Consider the following 19,767-nt stretch of genomic DNA (forward strand, 5'->3'; position numbering starts at 1 on the left):
GTCCGGGAACGGGTTTGATTGTGATGTTCGGGAACTCTGTCCTAGCCTCTCTGCTACCTGCCAGACCCCCCCCCCCCCCCCCCCCATCCCCCCTGCCCCCTGTGAGTGCTTACAGGTTTGCTGTCCAATGGCAAACCAAATTTGCTTTATTATTAGTATCTGAGCCTGTAAACCCCTCTTTTGTTACAGCTGAAATTGGTTGCAGGGCGCTCCTCCACAAAGCCGCGGAGGTGGATGCTGTTTCGGATTAAGCCCAGGGAGCCATAATTGAATAAAACATAGAGCTGGGATTTTTATTCAAGCTTCAAGAAACTCTGGAATTTGCATTGAAATCGCTCTGCGTGTGTGTGCTTGTGTGTGTGTGTGTTCTTGTGTGTGCGCGTGCGTGTGCGCGCGTGCGGCTGTGCATGTGTATACGTGTCTGTGTGCACGTGTGCAAGAGGGCTGACTGTGTATGTGCATGCATGTCTTGTGTACATGCGCATGTGTCTTGCTATATGTGCACGTGGGTGTAATCATGCGCTTCAGCGTGAGTTTGTGTGTGTGTGTGCCTGCATGCGTGTGTGTATATACACGTGCACTTTCGTGAGTCTGTGTACAAGGGCACGTGTGTGTGTGCGTGTGCATGCTTGTGTATCTTCAGATTCAAGCCCTAGGAGGTGACAGGCCAGGCTTGGAGCAGTCCAGCCCAATTGGGTAAAATGTGATGCAGTTTCAGTACTACCGGCACCACAGACATGTCCCTCTGTTGCTTCCCAGCCTGAGACTCTATTAAGCCCTTTGATAGTGACTTGTTTATATCATGCTCCAAATGTAGCACTGACTTTGTCTTGCTAGCCAAGATATGGAGGTTTCTCTTTCTGCAAACAAAGATATTTATTTTATTAGAAAATATTCAAACCAGATGATCAAAACCGAAATTTTCTCTCTGAGTGAAGCCAAAGTAAATAGGGCCGTTAAAAGATTCCCCACGCATATCCCCAAGCCAGACTTAAGACACACACACACACGCGCGCACACACACAAAAAAAAGTGACGAGGAAAAAAAGAATTGTGCATTTAATCAGTTTTCCCCTAATTAAATTTTCAGGATTCAGATTTTACAAGAGTGGGGGAGATCATGTTGGTCGTGCCCTGCATTGCTCAGAGAAAGCCAGCGTTTTATCAGCTCAGTGCGCTGTCCAGAAAGAAGCGCTTTTTCACGTTTCTGAGGTCTTCTAAAACAGTGTCTTTTTGTCCCTTTTCATTGCTGCTCTTTGACAGGGGAATCAGCAACAGTCATGTCCTTTTTTTTCTTCCAACATCTCTTCTCTTCTAATCAGGACAAATTCCTCTCAACGAGCAATTAAGCCTTGTTAGTCACGGCATACCAGAGGCGGAGTCTCTCCTTTCTGTGGGTGGGTGATCCCGCCTCCCTGATCTGATTGAATCCACACGAGAGGGAGCTGAGAGAGAGAGAGAGAGATGGAGAAAGAAAATGAGAGAGACAGAAAACGTTCTTCTCTTGTTCCTCTGGATGTATACTTGCCTTATCTGAGGTCCAGCCTGTGGATGGAGACACAAGCATCCTCTCTCCCCAGTTCTCTGTTCTGGAATTTCTGCAGAAATGAAACAGACCCAGCCGTGACTGGACCTTCTCACACCCAACTCCCTCTTACCACCACAGAGCACAGGATAGGATCTGACCCTGTTAGCTGCTTAGTGTGCATGGTGAACGTGTGTTCCTCAACAACTCAGAGACTAAAGACTGAGGATGTGTGTGGATGATGTCCATGGTCGTGCCTGTGGGTGAACGTGTGAAGGCATGCGCGTGTGTGAGTGTGGGTGCGTGTGTGAATGCGTGCATACATGTGCGTGTGTATGCATTTGTGTGTATATGTCTGCACTGCCGTAGTCATCAAATGATGCTGTCATTGCATGATAGAGTTCACCCGACCAACCAGACAAACCAAACTCGGTTTCCATCTCGTGCTTTGAATAAATATTTAAAAATTTCAGATTTGTTTATTTTTTTGCCTTTTAGTGAAATGCATGCACCCCTCCTCCAGCAGCAGGGCCAGAGTGGCAGGGGCCCCGCGCCTGTGGCTGGGGGGGGGGGGGTGGCTCAGGGCAGAGGCAGGCATACCCCCCCCTTCTGCAGAGCAGTTCACCGTGCATCGGCCCGAGCGCTCGGCAAGATGCTATTTGAATTAGCACTTGATTTATACCGACCGCAACCGCTCTGGACCTCTCCCTCCGCTGGGCTCTGCAACTGTGCAGGAACGCAGCTCCCATGCACTGGCGTGCAGCCGCACCACGCGGAGAGACGCTTCTCAAACTCCACCAGAGAATGGCAGGACGGCTGGCGGGGCGAGGGGGGGCGAGGGGGAGCCGTCCCGGGCTGGACCAACTGCAACCTGCACTCAGATTCCAAATTTCAAGGGTTTGCGTGTAACAAATTCCCCCTGGCTGTTTCAGGACGGTTTATTTTACTTCTCTAAACGGCGGAGGACCTAAGATGTGGATTCGTGGAGTTTTTTCCACATTATGAATTTTGAAGTACCTACCACCATTAAGTGAGCTATGTACAATGTCAGGTTTGCTTTTGCTGAGTTGTTTTGTCAGCTGTCCGACCCTCTCCGTCAGAGACGCCTGGAGTGCACCTCTGTTCAGACGCCCTATAGTTACCTCCTGCTCCTGCTGGATTCCACGCTTCAGTTTGGATGGCATTTTTTTGGGGGCGGGCTGACTTTCCCTCCCTGTTCCCATGGCCCCCCTGTCCACAGCTCTGATGGCAGCATAGCACTCTGACACAGCCCTGTCCCCCCTCCCCCTCAGCCCTGGCATCAGCAGGAAGACCCTCACTACCCCCTGAGAGTTTCCCACCTTTTCTCATCCATGAACCCGGCATCAGAGTGAATACTCTGTTATTTTTTATTTCCCATTTCCTGATTCCTGCTCGTCTTCCCTGTTAGGGACTTCTGTGGGCTTCCCATTTGTCCTGTCAATCGTCTATGGCTTTTCTGCTGGTGCATCTCTGACATTGAGTGCACTCACAGTCATTTCTAGCAGTTATTTACATGTCTGTGTCCCACTCTATCACCACAGGCATATGCTCAGCATCTCTCTCCACCTGGGGGTATTCACCCAGCTTTTCACTTCACCTGGGTATACTCACCTGCTGTCAATATCCATGCACTTGTCCACGTGTAGTATATGCAACAAACATTTCTCTCCACCTGGGGGTATTCACCCAGCTCCTCTATCCACCTGGATATATTCACCTACTGTCACCTACCATACTCCATGTGGTTATCTTCATACAGCACCTGTCCCCATGTGAGTACATTCCACAAAAATCTTTCTCTATCCTGGTATATTGACCCCCTATCTCAGCCCACCTATATATATCACCAGCCCTCTCTCTACACCTTGGTGCATTCTCTCAGGACCCAGTTAGAGTCACCCATTGTATCTGTCTCTCACTGTCATACCCACACACACCCAGCGTCTCTCTAAATCCTGCTATAGTCATCCAGTGTATCTGTCTCTCCCTGGTATATGCACACACACCCAGCCTCTCTCTAAATCCTGCTATAGTCATCCAGTGTATCTGTCTCTCCCTGGTATATGCACACACACCCTCCTTGGCATGGAGTGCCTCGCACAGTCATTAAGACGGCATCCTGGCCCGTAATCCTCGCAATAGCAACAAAGACTCAGTTCATTAGAGCTGAGCAGAGGGAGCCACAGGCACGCATGTGTTCCCTCCTGTCAGACAGAAACAGTGAGCACATGGCCCGTTCTCAGATGGCGGCTGCAGCAGGAGGAATGCAAGCGGTGCTGAGGGGCCGTCCCGCGCGCTGGCCACGCCACGAAAACCCTCGCCCCTCGCCCCTCGCCCCTCGCCCCTCGCCCCTCGCCCCTCGCCCTACGCCCGGCTCCGACGTCTGAGGGTGTCACCCCCGGGGTGGACGTGCTGGCAGGTGACAGCGCCTTCGTACCTGGCACCTTCGGCTCACCTCTGGCCCCGGGCACTGGCGCCGGGAGAAAGAGCTCGGCGCCAGGAGAAAATACAGAGGGGTGCAGTTGCAATCCACGAGGGGTGCACAAAAAGTCGTAAATACTATGTAGACATTGGGATGTAAGTAGACAACTGGGGGTGCACTGAGGTCCGTCTGGGGGTGCAATGCACCCCTAAGCACCCCCATAGTGCCAGGCCTGCTGGAACCCCCATACGCTAGGGTCTGACTCCCTCAACTGGGACACGTGACCTTTCCTATTGCATTGCCCACACCAAATAGAGCAAGAAATAAAGACTTGTGCCGCCCGTCGCAGAGAGGTATTTCTCGTCTTATCCAGTGCAAGGCAGCAGACATCCCGTGGGCCATGGGGGTGTGTGTGAGAACAGCGGAGAGGCGATCTGATTCGGGTTGCAGCGCGCACGCACACAGGCGTCCTCGGCCATGTTAGGGATCTTTGTTCTGCCGCTAAAAAAAGACGCCTCTATTGCGTCACCGGAGCGTTTCCAAGCGCCGGTCCCGCGTGGGCGGAGGGGTGTGCTGGTGGGGCGGTGTGGTGAGTTAACTGTTGCGCCGGATAATCTGTCCCCCGGCGCTATTCAAAGCTCTTTGTGATGTTTCTTTTTTTTTTCTTCTTTTTTGGTATTTCGCTCGCGGTTTTCCACATCGGGGCGGACGGTGTCGTCAGCGCTGGCCGTTCTTTGTGCGCTCTCTGTGAGAAACCCGGGGCTTGCCAAGCGCAGGGGCCCCGCCGTGTCCAACGTTGCCGCCGCCGCTGCCGCCCAGGGCCCCCCTGGGGCCCCCCGAAACCCGGACCAGGGGGAACCCTCCCTGCGCTCCGGCGGCCGCTAGAAGACTTCATCAGATTTCATTATCAGCGTGGCGTCGGAATGCGGGAGACAGAGCCAGGGCAAACAGGCAGCCGCGGTGCGAGAGAGACGGGCACTGCCGGAGGCGTCTGCTGCCCGGCCGGCAGCTTCCTGAGCCATTGTCGCACCATTAATCCCGTCCTGCTGGAGTCCCGTGGCTGGGGCACAAAGCAGCGTGGTGCACGCTCACGGTGACAGTGTGTGCTGTGAAAGGGGGCGCGTGTCCCGCTGGGCTCGGTCCGTGCACGCTGTGATGTGCGCTGACACAGCCTGCCGGGGTCCCTGCCTGCCGGCCTCTCTCCCAGACCGCGGTATAATGCTACACATGGCAGGGAGGACAGGATGGTCTGGTACACATTCAGAGCTCATTACCCGCACAGGAACATTGGGTTACTCTGCAGTTTCACTGAACCGGGAGAAGTGCGTGCACATGGGGAAGGGAGTGAGTGAGTGAGTGAGTGAGTGAGTGAGTGAGTGAGTGAGTGAGTGAGTGAGTGAGTGAGTGAGTGAGTGAGTGAGTGCCTGAGTGAGTGAGTGAGTGAGTGAGTGAGTGAGTGAGTGAGTGCCTGCGTGAGTGAGTGAGTGAGTGCCTGCGTGAGTGCCTGCGTGAGTGCCTGCGTGAGTGCCTGCGTGAGTGCCTGCGTGAGTGCCTGCGTGAGTGAGTGAGTGAGTGAGTGCCTGCGTGAGTGAGTGAGTGAGTGAGTGCCTGCGTGAGTGAGTGAGTGAGTGAGTGCCTGCGTGAGTGAGTGAGTGCCTGCGTGTGTGTGGGCGTGCCTGCGTGTGTGTGGGCGTGCCTGCGTGTGTGTGGGCGTGCCTGCGTGTGCATGTACATGCACGTGTTTGTATGTGTGCATGCGTGTATATGGATATTTGCACAAATGTGCTTTATGTGTGTTCATGATTGTGTTAGCGTATGTGTTGTTTTTTTTTGTTTGCTTGTGTGTTTTGTGTGTGTCTAAGTGTATGTATGTGTGTGTATGTGTGTAACTGCGCTGGAAGGTAACTCCTTTCTATTTCACTGGAGTTTTTCATTGGGCTAACTGTCAATTGGCTCTCTGATTGGCTGAGTCTTACCTCCCTCCCTGAATTCTCTGCTCCTGGTTCCTCCTCCAGGACAGCCTCCTCTTTACAGGAGTTCAGGTCTTTGATGCAAGAACCAGCCATCATCCTGTCACACTCTAGCCCTGTTGTGCGGATGATGGTGGGTGTGAAGCAGGTGGGGTTAGTGGCTGATTCTCTCCATTTCCTCTGTATCATCCCTAACCAGCAATTAGCTGGAAAGAGCACTTTTATTGATGCGGCTAACTTTCCACAAGCAAGTCTGTCTATCGCATTCTGCTCTGAGGTTCTGACAGTCTGATGGCAGTCTCCTGGGGAATCTCACCCTTGCTTCTAAGAGTCAGGCACTGAGAAGTACATAAATATTAACAGACAATATGCACCTGTCATTAGTGAGGGCTGCAGCCATTGGTTGAAACTCTGTCAGAGCTACTGTATGTGTGTGCATGCTCAAAATCTGTTATAAATCACACGGACATTTCTGGTTGGAAGTTGGAAATCGTACATTCCCATTTAAAAATTTTGTTCATAATTCTAACTATTTGTAAACTTGCTTTTTACTGTGCTGGACACAGATGATACAGTGGGTAAGTTGATGACAAATGGCAAACGTTAAAAAAAAAGTTTGATATTCATCTAATGCCATATCTGAAGCTAGCCTATCCAAAGACCTCTGTTTCTGTAGATGACCTGATGGAAAGTTATGAGTCATCCATGTAGAGGGAGTCTGCTTGAAATATGAAAATTTCAGTGTTATATTCTTATGGGCTTGATGACCACCAGTGCAGTACACCTTTTCAAAGCATGCCCCGTGTGTGTTTTCCGCCATATTGTGGAGTGGGAGGAGTCATTTCACACACTCATCCCGCTACAGTACAAGAGCTGTTAGGCAGGGGGAGGGAGCTGTCAGACGCTTTGATAAACTTACAAAACACAATGCATGTGCAATTCATTTCTCCCCTTCATCATATTGTTATTGTGGTTGTCATTATTATTGTCTGCCTCAGGGCCATGCCAGGAGTGTGACACCCCCCCCCCCCCTCTATCTGCCCACAGGAAGAAGAGTTTATGGACTGGTGGAGTAAGTTCTATGCTTCCATAGGTGAGAGGCACAAGTGTGGAACGTACCTGGAGAAGGGCTTCGACACACTGCAGGTACCTGCCCCGCCCCTCTCCTCAACGTGCTGAGAACATACCCATAATGCACCTCTGCCAGCAGGTGATAGGCCAGGTTCTCATGTCTCTCAGCGCTCCTTTTTCACTCAGTTACTCACACACCTGTTCTGTTTCAGTTCTCAGAGGGTTTCAGAGTTTCGTCCCCAGTCCTCTGTCCTGGCCTGTCCATGTAAAATGATCAGGGACTGTAGCATGTCTTAATATTTAAACATTACACATGCCTCTGTGCTTTCCCCATGTGGCATACGGTATAACTGACTGCATGGCACATCCACCGAAACACCAGCCCTAATTTCATTTTCAAATCAACACCTGCTCATATATGTGGGTTTTTTATTTTTTGCAGGTGTGATAAAATTCACTGTAGCGTCCAAAATAAAGTTCACAAACGTTCATGGCATGGCGAAGTGTCGCTGTTCATTAGTCTCTGACCACACACACGCGCACAGACACATGCACACATGCACAGAGACACACGCACACAAGCACACAGAGACACACGCATACATGCACACAGAGACACATGCACACATACGCACAGAGACACACGCATACACACACAGAGCCTCCGCTGACACGCTGCGCTTACATCACCGCGTTTGGACCGAGGAGGGCGTTTGGTGGCTTGCACACGTCTAGCGGGGAGGACAGTAGCCCTCTTCACAGAACGACGGGTCGCACGGCGCCTGCCCTCTCCTCAGGAGGGGGGTGGGGGAGGGGGCCCGTCTCCCACGAGCCCCACGCTAAACGCTAACGGCTGTGGGGCGACTTTCCGATGAATTCACGTCGGGTGAGAGAGAGAGAGAGAGAGAGCTCGCCGCCGGGCTGACTTCATAGGCCAGCCGACTCCGCCTCTGTGAGCCGCTCTTTCCAGCCCAGCTCATTTATTTCCCAGGCTTACCTTGTCTTTTGTTGGATGTGGAAAAAAAAAAGCCTCACAAAGGCGGCCGGCTCTTTGTCATCGGGGGACGCAGACGTTTCTCTTTAAGAGGAACTGGCAGATATTTTTAAATAACGGGTCTCTTGGGAGGAGGAGAGATTACGATTCTCCTAATACTGACGTGTTTAGCTTTATTTATGAATATACCTAATGATTCATTAAAAATGTAATTTGTCATATCGGTGGGGATCGCTCTCAGCTGCACGACGTCTCGTTGGGGTCGTCTCTGATGCTGGTTTCGCCCGGGACGGCGGTCATGTGACGCCGCCACATTGTTAGCGCATTTATTTGCTTAACGTGCGTCTCTTTACATGCCCGCCTTTGCGTCACTGGGTTTATGTGCCTGACACATGCCCTCGCACACGGTGGTTTGCAGTTACACGTCTGACATGTTCCGAAAACCCTGCTTTACAGCCAATTTATTACAGGGTCCAGACTTCTTGGAAGGTTTTCTCAGGTCAAGCTCACAGCCCCCACATCACTGGCAACCCTGAGGCCCTGCGTGTCTCCTGTCATCTCTCTCCCTCTCTCACTCCCTCTCTCTCTCACTCCTTCTCTCTCTCTCTCTCTCTAGGTGTATGACAGAGAGCTGGAGAAGGTGGAGGGATTCGGGGGGCTGGCAGATTTCTGCCAGACGTTCAAACTGTACAGGGGGAAAACCCAGGACGAAAGCGAGGACCCCTCCATTGTGGGGGAGTTCAAGGTGAGTTCGGCGACAGGTGGTTCCTTTGAAACTACACCCCCTGGGGAGCACATGATCAAAGAATCCAAATGAGTTGTTTTTCCTCACCTCACACAAATCACATGCATCTACAACTGGGCCACAGTCATTGCGTGGGATGCATGAGCCAACCAGTTTGTGCTCCATCCTGACAGCGAAGCAGCTCACAGAAGTGACAGTTAAAGCTCGGAGCACTGAGGAAAGACAGACAAGCGGACAGGAAATGCTGTGTCTGTTCCATACGCTGTCATTACAGCGGGATTAGGCGTGGTGGATACCTAGGGAGCCCAGCGTTCCAGCACATCAGAGCTGTAACATCCTGCTCTGTAGCTGAGTGATACACTCTCTGATGAGCGTAGCCCAGCTGAAAGGCTCTCCTGTTTCCTCATATCTGTCTTTGCTTCCTCTCTCATCAGGGAATGTTTAAGATCTACCCCCTCCCCGATGACCCCTCCCTCCCCTCGCCCCCGCGGCAGTTCCGCCAGCTGCCCCCCAACGGCATCGAGGAGTGCCTGGTGCGCGTCTACATCATCCAGGCCACAGGCCTCCAGCCCAAGGATGCCAACGGCAAGGTGGGCACTGCATGGAGCCAGTCTCCACCCCGCTGGAGTCCAACACAGAGTATCAACCCACCCTGTGACCCTAACCCTGACCAAACCCTGACCCTGGCCCTGACCCTAACCCTAACACCTAACCCTAATCATAACCCTAACCCTAACCCCCGACCCTAATCATAACCCTAACCTTAACCCTAACCCTAATCCTGACCTTAACCCTGACACTGACCCTTACCCTAATCCTAACCCTAACTTTAACCCTAACCCCACATCGCACAACCACTTTACTGGCAGCCTGCATAGAAATGAAGGCTCTCTGTCTAACAACAGCATGCTCATCCTGAATATGAAAAGGACTCCTTAACTTAAGGAGTTATTATATTGAAAACTCCAAGTAGCTGTGAGCTATTTAAAATATTTAGTTCTCACAAATTCACTTGCAATTTGAATATGAGGCCAGGATTTATAGTGTTTCATTAACTAGATGTTAACACTTTGATGTCATTGATGGCAGACAGCCATGACAGATACTGACATTATTGATATGTTACATAGCTGTGAATGTAAAAGGTAAATTTACACTGATGCTCCTTTTTTGTGTGTGTGTGTGTGTGTGTGTGTGTGTGTGTGTGTGTGTGTGTGTGCATGCATGCACAGTGTGACCCCTACGTGAAGATAACTCTGGGGAAGAAGTCCGTCAATGACCACGACAACTACATCCCATGCACACTGGACCCTGTGTTTGGAAAGTAAGCCACTTTTTTACTTTCTGATTTTTTTTTTTGTTTGTTCCCTTCCTCCTCTCTATGTTTGCAAATATTGCAGACAACCCTAAAAGGAAGGAAAACAATCGGGTCAGCACTGTGAGTGTGTATCATGATCTCTGGATGGTATAGGTGGGCAGTACAGTGTGGGTGTCTGTCACCAGCAGGGGTCGCTGCACTCTCAGTAATAAGGGAGGGGCTCACCACTGACTTGGCATAAGAGCATCTCTGAGGCAATAATGTGTTACATTATGTGTGTGTGTGTCAGGAGTTTTCCATTTCTGAAACTGATGCGTTTCATCGGCGGGGATATGCCATTTCATAGCAGACTTCTTATATTATTCCATGTTTATTCATGTTTCTCTGTGTGTCCGGCTGCACACAGAAACACGTACAGCAGTGGAGAATGGCAGGAGCTATGCATCAACGGGGCGGGAGGAAGAGAGCCAGGAAGCGAGAGGGAGACTTTTTCATGTTATAGGAAGCTTTCTGATTGGCAAATATTGATTTAATGAGTGAACCAACAAACTAACAAGCAAAAGAATGCAGGAGAGAAACAACATGAGAATGAAAGCCCAAAAGAGAAAATGAATGCATGAATGAATGAATGAATGAATGAATGAATGAATGAATGAGTGAATGAATGATGAGATTTGCCCTTGAACTCCCCTTCTCTCAGGATGTTTGATCTGACGTGCACTCTGCCGTTGGAGAAGGACCTGAGGATCATGCTGTACGATTACGACCTGCTGTCTAAGGACGAGAAGATTGGCGAGACCGTCATCGACCTGGAGAACCGCTTCCTGTCCCGCTACGGCGGCCGCTGCGGGCTCCCCCAGTCCTACTGCCTGTGAGTCAATCACTGCACCTGTCTGAGACTCACACTCTGCACCTGTCCATGACTCACACGCTGCACCTGTCCGAGACTCACACTGCACCTGTCTGTGATGCAGATGCTGCACCTGTCTGTGAGTCACACACTGCACCTGTCTGTGACTCACACACTGCACCTGTCTGTGACTCACGCACTGCACCTGTCTGAGAGTCACACACTGCACCTCTCTGTATGTGTATGTGTGTGTGTGCATGTGTGCAGTTTCAGTGAGTAACAGTAACACCCCTGTCCTCCTCAGCTCGGGGGTGAATCAGTGGAGAGACCAGCAGAAACCCACTCAGCTCCTGAGGCAGCTGTGTGAGCGCAGGAACTACAGGCTGCCCGTGTACAAGCAGGACCGAGTGTTCTTCAGGGGACACGAGTACACCTCCGCCGACCTGGGTGAGTCCCCCCCGCTCAGCCCGTCCCCACTGTGAGCTCCACCTCTCTATACCACTCAACCAGCTCAGGTAAACCCAGGTAACACTGTCAATACCTCTCAGCCAGCTCAGGTAAACCCAGGTAACAAAGTCAGCTACACATCTTTGTACCCCCTTAACTTTAAACACAAAGCCTACACAGTACCTGCCCAGCATAATTTTCCTCTCTGTGTGTGCGTGTCAGGGGGTATGCATGTCTGTGTGTGTGTGTGTGTGTGTGTGTGCGTGCATATGCGTATGTGTGTGCGTGTATGCGTGCATGTGTGCGCGCGTGTGAGTGCATGTGTGTGTGTGTGTGTGTGTGTGTGTGTGTGTGTGTGCGCATTCATGCATTTGTGTTTGATCTGCGGGGAGGCGTGGCGGCCTTGGTGCAGAGCCATGAGGCAGAGTTCTGGAAGCTGGTGGAATGATCAGCCCGTCTTGTTCCATGTTCCGTCGTTAAAAACGTGACCGCATGTTGTGGTTAGTTTGCTTTGGTTGAGCATCAGTCTCTTTGGTGTGTATCTCCTCAGGGTGGGTCGGGGCTCCTTCCAGAGAGATTAAAGGGGAGAGAGTGGCTCATGCCTGAGCTCTGAGAATTACACAAGGTTATTCAAAGGGGAAAAGGGCTGTGGAAACCTACAATGCCACGCATCCTGTAATTTCACACCGAGTGCGTCACTCTGCGCGGCAGGGGTTGAGGCCCATTTGGGTCTGCTCTGCCCAATGTGAATGTAAAAAGTACGACGGCCTACTGATCCACTGTCCCCCACCCCGGCCTTTCCCGTTCCGCGAGGTACCCTGGATTCCCCCTCCATTCAGGTGGGAGGGGGGAATGGGGGGGGGGGGTAGACAAGGAGATTGCCACTTGCCCCTTGCCACTGTCCCGCCGCACACCGCCCGGAGAGTCCGGAGATGGTGACACCACTGTCCCCCCACAGTGTGATGGCACGCTTGCTGAGATTGCGCTGATTTATCTCGCACTGTTGCAAAGCCCCCGCGCCAACATCAGCACCGCGGCGGTGCAGTGCTGCTCTCTGCAACCACGGTTATCCTCTCACGGTTGCCGGCAGCAGCTGGGATTGTGGGAGAGCAGCGGCTCCCGTGGAGCTCACCGTGTACGACCCACCCCCTGACCTCTGACCTTCAGCTGACAGGGTTTCCCGAGGTGTGACGCAGGGGTTTCTACCAGACCTAGCTCTTCTTCTCCGGTCTTCTTCTGTTTTCAGGAGAAAAAAAAAATTCGGAAAACTTTCTCCTTAGATCAACAGTGTTGAAATCAATGGATCATTTAGAGAAGTAGAAATAGCGGTGGAAATAAAATACTTTGAGAGTTTATTTTACAGTCTTTCCTTTTACAATCCCATTGATGACTTCATTCACCGAAAGGCCAACTGGAGCGCAATAGACTATGAAAGGCAATGGAGAGTGTTACATTGTCATAGTCTGATTGCTAATGGCTCTCCCAGGACACATGAGGAAACGAAGTTTCGGTCAGGGCAAACATGGAGCAGAGAGCAGTGGATGCTGGGAAATATCGCTGGTGTTTTCACACCACGCCCATTCAGTCACTGACTAATGCTTGTGCTGGTCTTTTTTATGAAGTGTGTGTATGTATGTATGTATGTATGTAAGTATGTGTGTATGTGTGTATATATGTATGTATGTATGTATGTATGTATGTGTGTATGTGTGTCTCTGTGTGTGCACGCATGTCTCTGTGTCTGTCTGTCTATATCTCCACTGTTACTAAGCTTCCTCGTACAGGTGCATCTATCTCTATGAGCCCCCTGGTGCTGCTGTGTTTTTGCTGTGACTGAGCCCCCTGGTGCAGGAGTGTCTGTGTGTGACTGAGCACCCTGGTCCTGCTGTGTCTGTGTGTGACTGAGCCCCCTGGTGCAGCTGTGTCTGTGTGTGACTGAGCCCCCTGGTGCAGCTGTGTCTGTGTGTGACTGAGCCCCCTGGTGCAGCTGTGTCTGTGTGTGACTGAGCCCCCCTGGTGCAGCTGTGTCTGTGTGTGACTGAGCCCCCTGGTGCAGCTGTGTCTGTGTGTGACTGAGCCCCCTGGTGCAGCTGTGTCTGTGTGTGACTAAGCCCCCTGGTGCTGGTGTGTCTGTGTGTGACTGAGCCCCCTGGTGCAGCTGTGTTTTTGCTGTGACTGAGCCCCCTGGTGCAGGAGTGTCTATGTGTGACTGAGCACCCTGGTCCTGCTGTGTCTGTGTGTGACTGAGCCCCCTGGTGCAGCTGTGTCTGTGTGTGACTGAGCCCCCTGGTGCAGCTGTGTCTGTGTGTGACTGAGCCCCCTGGTGCAGGAGTGTCTGTGTGTGACTGAGCACCCTGGTCCTGCTGTGTCTGTGTGTGACTGAGCCCCCTGGTGCTGGTGTGTCTGTGTGTGACTGAGCCCCCTGGTGCAGCTGTGTTTTTGCTGTGACTGAGCCCCCTGGTGCAGCTGTGTCTGTGCGTGACTGAGCCCCCTGGTGCTGGTGTGTCTGTGTGTGACTGAGCCCCCTGGTGCAGCTGTGTCTGTGTGTGACTGAGCCCCCTGGTGCAGCTGTGTCTGTGTGTGACTGAGCCCCCTGGTCCTGCTGTGTCTGTGTGTGACTGAGCCCCCTGGTGCTGGTGTACCCACAGATGAGGCGAAGCCGCCCAACCCTCACCTGGGGCCGGTGGAGGAGCGTCTGGCGCTGCTCATCCTCCGCAGGCAGGGCCTGGTGCCTGAGCATGTGGAGACACGCCCGCTCTACAGCCCGCTGCAGCCCGACATCGAACAGGTACCACCCACCTGCATAAGGGCACAGTCCTGCTCCCAGAATCCTTTGCACCGGGAGAATCACTGGAGAGCAGCATACTGCACCAAACAATATCCAGCACAATCTACACCTGCACTGTATTCCTGTCCTCCTGATTAGCTTTTCTACTGACTACATGCTAGGTTTTTTTCTTCTCACTGTACAGTCCCATTCTATTCTCCTGATTGCTTTGTCTTCTCTTGACATTTTAGGGAAGACTGCAGATGTGGGTGGACCTCTTTCCCAAATCTTTAGGGCCCCCAGGGCCCCCTTTCAACATCTGTCCACGGAAAGCCAAGAAGTATGAGCCCAAAGATGCTATGCTATGCTGCTTCTGTTCTGTCTCTGCTGCCCCCCTCTCTCTTTCTCCATTTCCCTATCAACCTCTATCTGTTTTTCCTCTTTCTCCCTTCCTCTTGTTCTCTCTCTCTCTCTCTCTCTCTCTGTCTTTCTGTCTCTCTCTCTCTCTCTCTCTCTCTCTCTGTCTCTCTGTCTCTCTCTCTCTCTCTCTCTCTCTCTCTCTCTCTGTCTCTCTCACACAGTCACCTCACTGTTCTCCGGTTCTCTCACAGGTTCTTCCTGCGCTGTGTCGTCTGGAACACCAGTGATGTCATCCTGGATGATGTCAGTGTGACCGGGGAGAAGATGAGTGACATATATGTCAAAGGGTAGGCTGTGAGTCCCGAGTCAGTGTCGGGGAATCTTTGTGTGGACGACAGTCCAACTGAAAGTCCAACAGCAAAATCCAGCTTCTGGAGTCAGTCAAATGCGAACAATGATAAGCAAAAAAAAAAACCCATAGTGCTAGTGTGTAAAGGAAAACTTGATAACCTGCTTTGTGTAGATTGTGCACACAACACTCACTTCCAGATTGGACTATATTCTAATAAAAATATTGTAATAATAATAACCTTCATTTGTATAGCACCATCGGTACATTAAAACTACATGAGGAAAATAAATTCATATAACAGAAAAAAATAAATAAAACCTAGCAGCTATAACAGTCACTGAAAATCTTACCTGTGTAAGACAGAAGAAAAAACCTGATTATCCACAGACTTCACGGGGTTAAATCAACCATTTGCATGTACAGCCCATGAATACGGTGATGTAATGAGGTGATGCAGTCGAGGGGAGAGCCGTGATTGGCTGTGTGTCTCTCTCAGCTGGATGCAGGGTCATGAGGGGAACAAACAGAAGACCGATGTGCACTACCGCTCCCTCGGCGGGGAGGGCAACTTCAACTGGAGGCTCCTGTTTCCCTTCCACTACCTGCCAGCCGAGCAGCTCTGCACCATCGACAAGAAGGTGAGAGCAGACGAGGTGGCGCCCTCTAATGGTTGGAGTACGGAAAGACACTCAAACCAAATCACCAGCTGACCAGCAAATCATTCCCTTCTTCTATGTGCAGTGGACTCAAGTTTGGAAGAAGAAACTAAAATCTGAAAGAACTGGGCCCACCCCTGTATATAGTCACATTTAATGTGGTTGGTTGATGCAGTTGGATTTGACACTGGTCTGACACTGTTGCTTATTCACCTTGAATGGATATGCTTATGTTCTATTGTGCTGGAAGTTGCTCCGGATAAGAGCACCTGCTAAATGAATGTAATGTATTGTAAAGCTCTCTCCACTGGAGTTTTGCTAGTGTCCTCCGTTATAGGCTTTCCTGGCTGCTATGGTTAAAATGTTTAAAGGTTTCCCTGGCCTGGGGGCTTTGGCTCTCTGCGGTCCCCCTCCTCAGGAGCACTTCTGGAGCCTGGATAAATCTGAGACCAAGATCCCCCCGAAGCTCATCATCCAGATCTGGGACAACGACAAGTTCTCCTTCGACGACTACCTTGGTAAGGCCACGCCCCGTGGTGGGAGGGGCTTCCACTACACCTCCAAAATGACAAGTGCTGTTCGAGCCCAGTTCCCCCAGGCTTGGCACACACAGGAACCAGAAAGGCCCTGAATGAAAGCCGTTGATAGGATCCTGGTGCACAGAGGAGCAGGAAATGGGTGTGCTTAATCAAAGGGCTCCACACTGCAGAGCGCACTGAAAAAGTCATAGCAAAATAGACCTATGTAAGAGACATTCACCTTGCCTTGCCCTGCCTCTCCCTCACCCTTTCTCTCTCTCTCTCTCTCTCTCTCTCTCTCTCTCTCTCTCACCCTCTCACACTCTCCCCCTCTCTCTCTCTCGCTCACACAGGTTGCCTGGAGATGGACCTGAATCACATGTTGAGACCCGCCAAGTCGGCGGAGAAGTGCGGTCTGGACATTCTGTCGCAGCCGTCGGAGAAGCTGGTGTCGCTGTTCGAGCAGAAGACGGTGAAGGGCTGGTGGCCGTGCGTGTGCGAGAGCAACGGAGAGAAGACCGTCGCCGTGAGTCAGAGCGCTCCTGAGCTCCTCTGCCCATCCTCTGACATCATCCCTCCCTTCCCTCTGTGCCGCGCCGTTCTCTTCTTCCTCTTTCTCCTCCTTCCGTCTCTTTATTTCTCACTTCCTCTCCAGTTGTTCACGTGTCCGGTCTGCCTCTCTTGCATCCCGTTCAAGGTTCCGTTTTCCCGCTGCCCGTCTCTCACTTTCGCTTCACTAGGTAGCTGTGCACCAGGGTGCTCTCGTCCGTAATGTGCCCTCTCTGATCACTTCTCTGTCCCCCTCTGTCTCCCAGGGGAAGGTGGAGATGTCTCTGGAGATTGTGTCAGAGCAGGAACAGGAAGAGAGGCCGGCAGGGCTGGGGAGAGATGAACCCAACATGAACCCCCACCTGGAAGAACCTCAGTGAGTCCCCACTGCTAACGGCCAATCAGATCTCTTCCTCTGAGTCCCCATAGCTAACAGCCAATCACATCTCTTCTAACTAGATCATCCATGGGAGAAAAACAATGGTGAACCAAACGATAGGGGTAGACAGTTAATTTTTTTGGGCTAACAATGCTGCCCCTGTATATTACTAAGATAATTGTCACTATTATATATTACAAGATTACTGTTACTATGAAGATTGTTTTAAGTCATGAACTTCTGAAACCGTGAATCTCTCCCTAGGCGTCCAGAAACGTCCTTCCTGTGGTTCTCCTCTCCATATAAGACTTTAAAATACATCCTGTGGAGGAGGTTCAAATGGGTCATCATCGCCTTCATCATCCTCTTCTTCCTCGTCCTCTTCCTCGGCATCTTCCTCTACTCCTTCCCGGTAAGCACAGAGAAAAAGGGACCATTGTGTGGCAGCCCCTGAGAGACAGCCCTGAGCTGCATAGAGATGTCTAAGTGTTCACAAACGCTGTGGTCTAAATGCACTGCTATGTGCAGTAAGCGTCACCTCCTTACAAAAAACAAAACCAGAAAAACTGGCTTCTCAGAGTGCCATCAGACATTCTGGGGCTGTGTCACAACTGTGAAGGGAAGCAGATGTGCTCACAGGTGCCCCCTGGTGGCAAGAATGCCACCCCACATGCAGGGCCAGCCTCGCTCACACTCTTCTTTGCCAGCCTGCTCAGCGTGGATCCCGCAGGGGTGCATTGTGGGTCTGATGGGGTCGGAGTGTAAGCAGGTTTGGGGGCGATCATGCAGGGGACACAATGGCGGGCCTTGTGCTGACGCGGCCGGGGTGAGGAGGGGCCGGCCCACAGACCCTGTCTGTAGGAAATTGGCCCCAGCTGGAACCAGCTCTGCAAGTACAGGGTCTGAACTTCATCAATATTTACTCACAACTCTCCATTAAAGCAGCACCCACTACCAGTGCTTTTCCAAGAAGGGGTTTGTGTGTGTGTGTGTGTGTGTGTGTGTGTGTGTGTGTGTGTGTGTGTGTGTGTGTGTGCGCGTGTGGGTGTGTGTATTAAGGTTTTAATCTCCCTGAAAATGGACCAGAATCATGGGATATATATAGTATGTAGGGTCATAATTACTGAACAAGCCTTTATAAGGCCTCTGTAAAGCATATACAACACATTTATAGGCATGATATAACATGTTTATAAAGCATTTAGAAATAAATATGCATTATGTAGTAATATATCATTTGTTTTCATGTGCATGGTTATTTCTTGTATAGCTTTTAATATATCACTTGTTTTCATGTGCACGGTTTCATTTCTTGTATAGCTTTCAATATATCACTCTATCAGAGACAGCTAAAGCATTACAATTCTCTTGTTATGTAATGTAGTGAGGCCATGCTAATAACAGTGTCATATATGCTTTATTAAGGCCTACTGAAATTACACTAAATATTATGTGTGACTCTGCAATCGTATCCTATGTCTTCCCATGTAACAATTTCTCCACAAATCAATTTTGACACCTTTGACACACACAGCATTTTGTTCATCCTTTCCTGCTCACTGCAAGCATGTGGGCATTTGAGGGGAATTAAAAGCAGTGTGAGTCCTCCCTGTCCGTCTGTGGGTGCAGATGCAACTTTGCATTGTCAGCCTGCTGAGTGATTGCTGGAGCCTCAGCACTGACATCCTCCAGGGCCAGTGCGGTCTCCATTCACTGTTTGGAAACAAAAAAAGAAAGACGGAAAAAAGGAAATCCAAAGTCCAAAAAGATGGTTGTCTGGTGTCACTCTGTCACGCATTAATGCGTTTTGCTGAAGGTGAGTGATGGTAAAGGTTTGATTTTAGGCAGGTGCTGGGTGGCGTCACCTGATGTTAATTCAGACTGAGTCAGTGCAGGTGTGGTGGCGTGCGTGTGGATGTTCGGTTTTAAAGTGGTTACCTGCATGAACACGCTACAGCTCCTGTCAGGTTAACATTATTGCTTGAAGTGTGAAAGCTGATGAGCTGAATGTCTCCTTTTCTCCTTCCCCAGAACTACGCTGCTATGAAGCTGGTGAGCCCTTTCGGCGGAGGAGGAAGGGGAGACCAGTGATTGTGGCCAGCCCTGGAGGGCGGGGACAGAGAGGGAGTCACGGCAACACTGCATATCAGAAAACCCCTCTGCTGATGCTGTCTGCAACATTCACTTTTTCCGTTTCAGTAAAAAGCATAAACTTACCTTTTGATTAGAGAACACAACTCTAACTCTCAGAACAGTATAGCCTTCCAAACTGCAATTTACATATGTACGTATGTATGTATGTATGTATACATATATATATACACATGTGTGTAAAGGAATAATTATCCTGCATAGCTGCCCTTATTTGCCACTCTGTGGGATTAATGTGTACTCATACCTATGCAAGCTGAGTAACGTGGGGACAGCGGACTCTGAGCCAGCAGGAAAAACACTTTGTGTGTGCACATGCACATGTGTGTGTGTGTGTGCGTGCGCGTGTGTGTGTGTGTGCGTGCGCGTGTGTGTGTGTGTGCGTGCGCGTGTGTGTGTGTGTGCGTGCGCGCTTGTGTGTGCGTGCGTGCGCGCGCGTGTGTGTGTGTATGTGTGTATGTGTGTGTGTGTGTGTGTGTGTGCAGCGTCTCTGTGGACATGGTGCCCTGGCAGCAACCCAGCCATGAACCCTCTCTCTGTTCCCTTTGAATCCCAGTTACACTTTAATCTGGTTTTCTGTTTAATCCTTTGTGTAGTCTTTAAAACCCTGGCCTTTTTTCCCAGCTGGATGTGTCTTTCTTCTTGCTTTGACCCAGTGGGTGAGATGCATCT

At 50.8% G+C, this 19,767-nt stretch overlaps 1 protein-coding gene across 9 annotated transcripts in view; it reads left to right on the forward strand.

The window, feature by feature from the left end:
- The window catches only part of dysf (dysferlin, limb girdle muscular dystrophy 2B (autosomal recessive)), an 84,524-nt gene extending 65,110 nt beyond the window's left edge, over window positions 1–19,414 (forward strand). For all 9 annotated transcript variants that reach the window (XM_036551671.1, XM_036551677.1, XM_036551678.1 and 6 more), the window contains 15 exons: window positions 6,986–7,084; window positions 8,620–8,748; window positions 9,183–9,338; window positions 9,981–10,072; window positions 10,767–10,937; window positions 11,221–11,363; window positions 14,012–14,151; window positions 14,382–14,470; window positions 14,742–14,837; window positions 15,339–15,480; window positions 15,917–16,016; window positions 16,370–16,542; window positions 16,832–16,941; window positions 17,209–17,356; window positions 18,976–19,414. In XM_036551671.1, coding sequence (XP_036407564.1) covers window positions 6,986–7,084; window positions 8,620–8,748; window positions 9,183–9,338; window positions 9,981–10,072; window positions 10,767–10,937; window positions 11,221–11,363; window positions 14,012–14,151; window positions 14,382–14,470; window positions 14,742–14,837; window positions 15,339–15,480; window positions 15,917–16,016; window positions 16,370–16,542; window positions 16,832–16,941; window positions 17,209–17,356; window positions 18,976–19,035 — 1,848 coding nt within the window. In that variant the 3' untranslated portion in view covers window positions 19,036–19,414. The remainder of the gene's footprint in view (window positions 1–6,985; window positions 7,085–8,619; window positions 8,749–9,182; window positions 9,339–9,980; window positions 10,073–10,766; window positions 10,938–11,220; window positions 11,364–14,011; window positions 14,152–14,381; window positions 14,471–14,741; window positions 14,838–15,338; window positions 15,481–15,916; window positions 16,017–16,369; window positions 16,543–16,831; window positions 16,942–17,208; window positions 17,357–18,975) is intronic.
- Window positions 19,415–19,767: the final 353 nt, after the last annotated feature.

Source organism: Megalops cyprinoides, chromosome 18 (assembly GCF_013368585.1).
Source record: "Megalops cyprinoides isolate fMegCyp1 chromosome 18, fMegCyp1.pri, whole genome shotgun sequence".
Lineage (NCBI taxonomy): Eukaryota > Metazoa > Chordata > Actinopteri > Elopiformes > Megalopidae > Megalops > Megalops cyprinoides.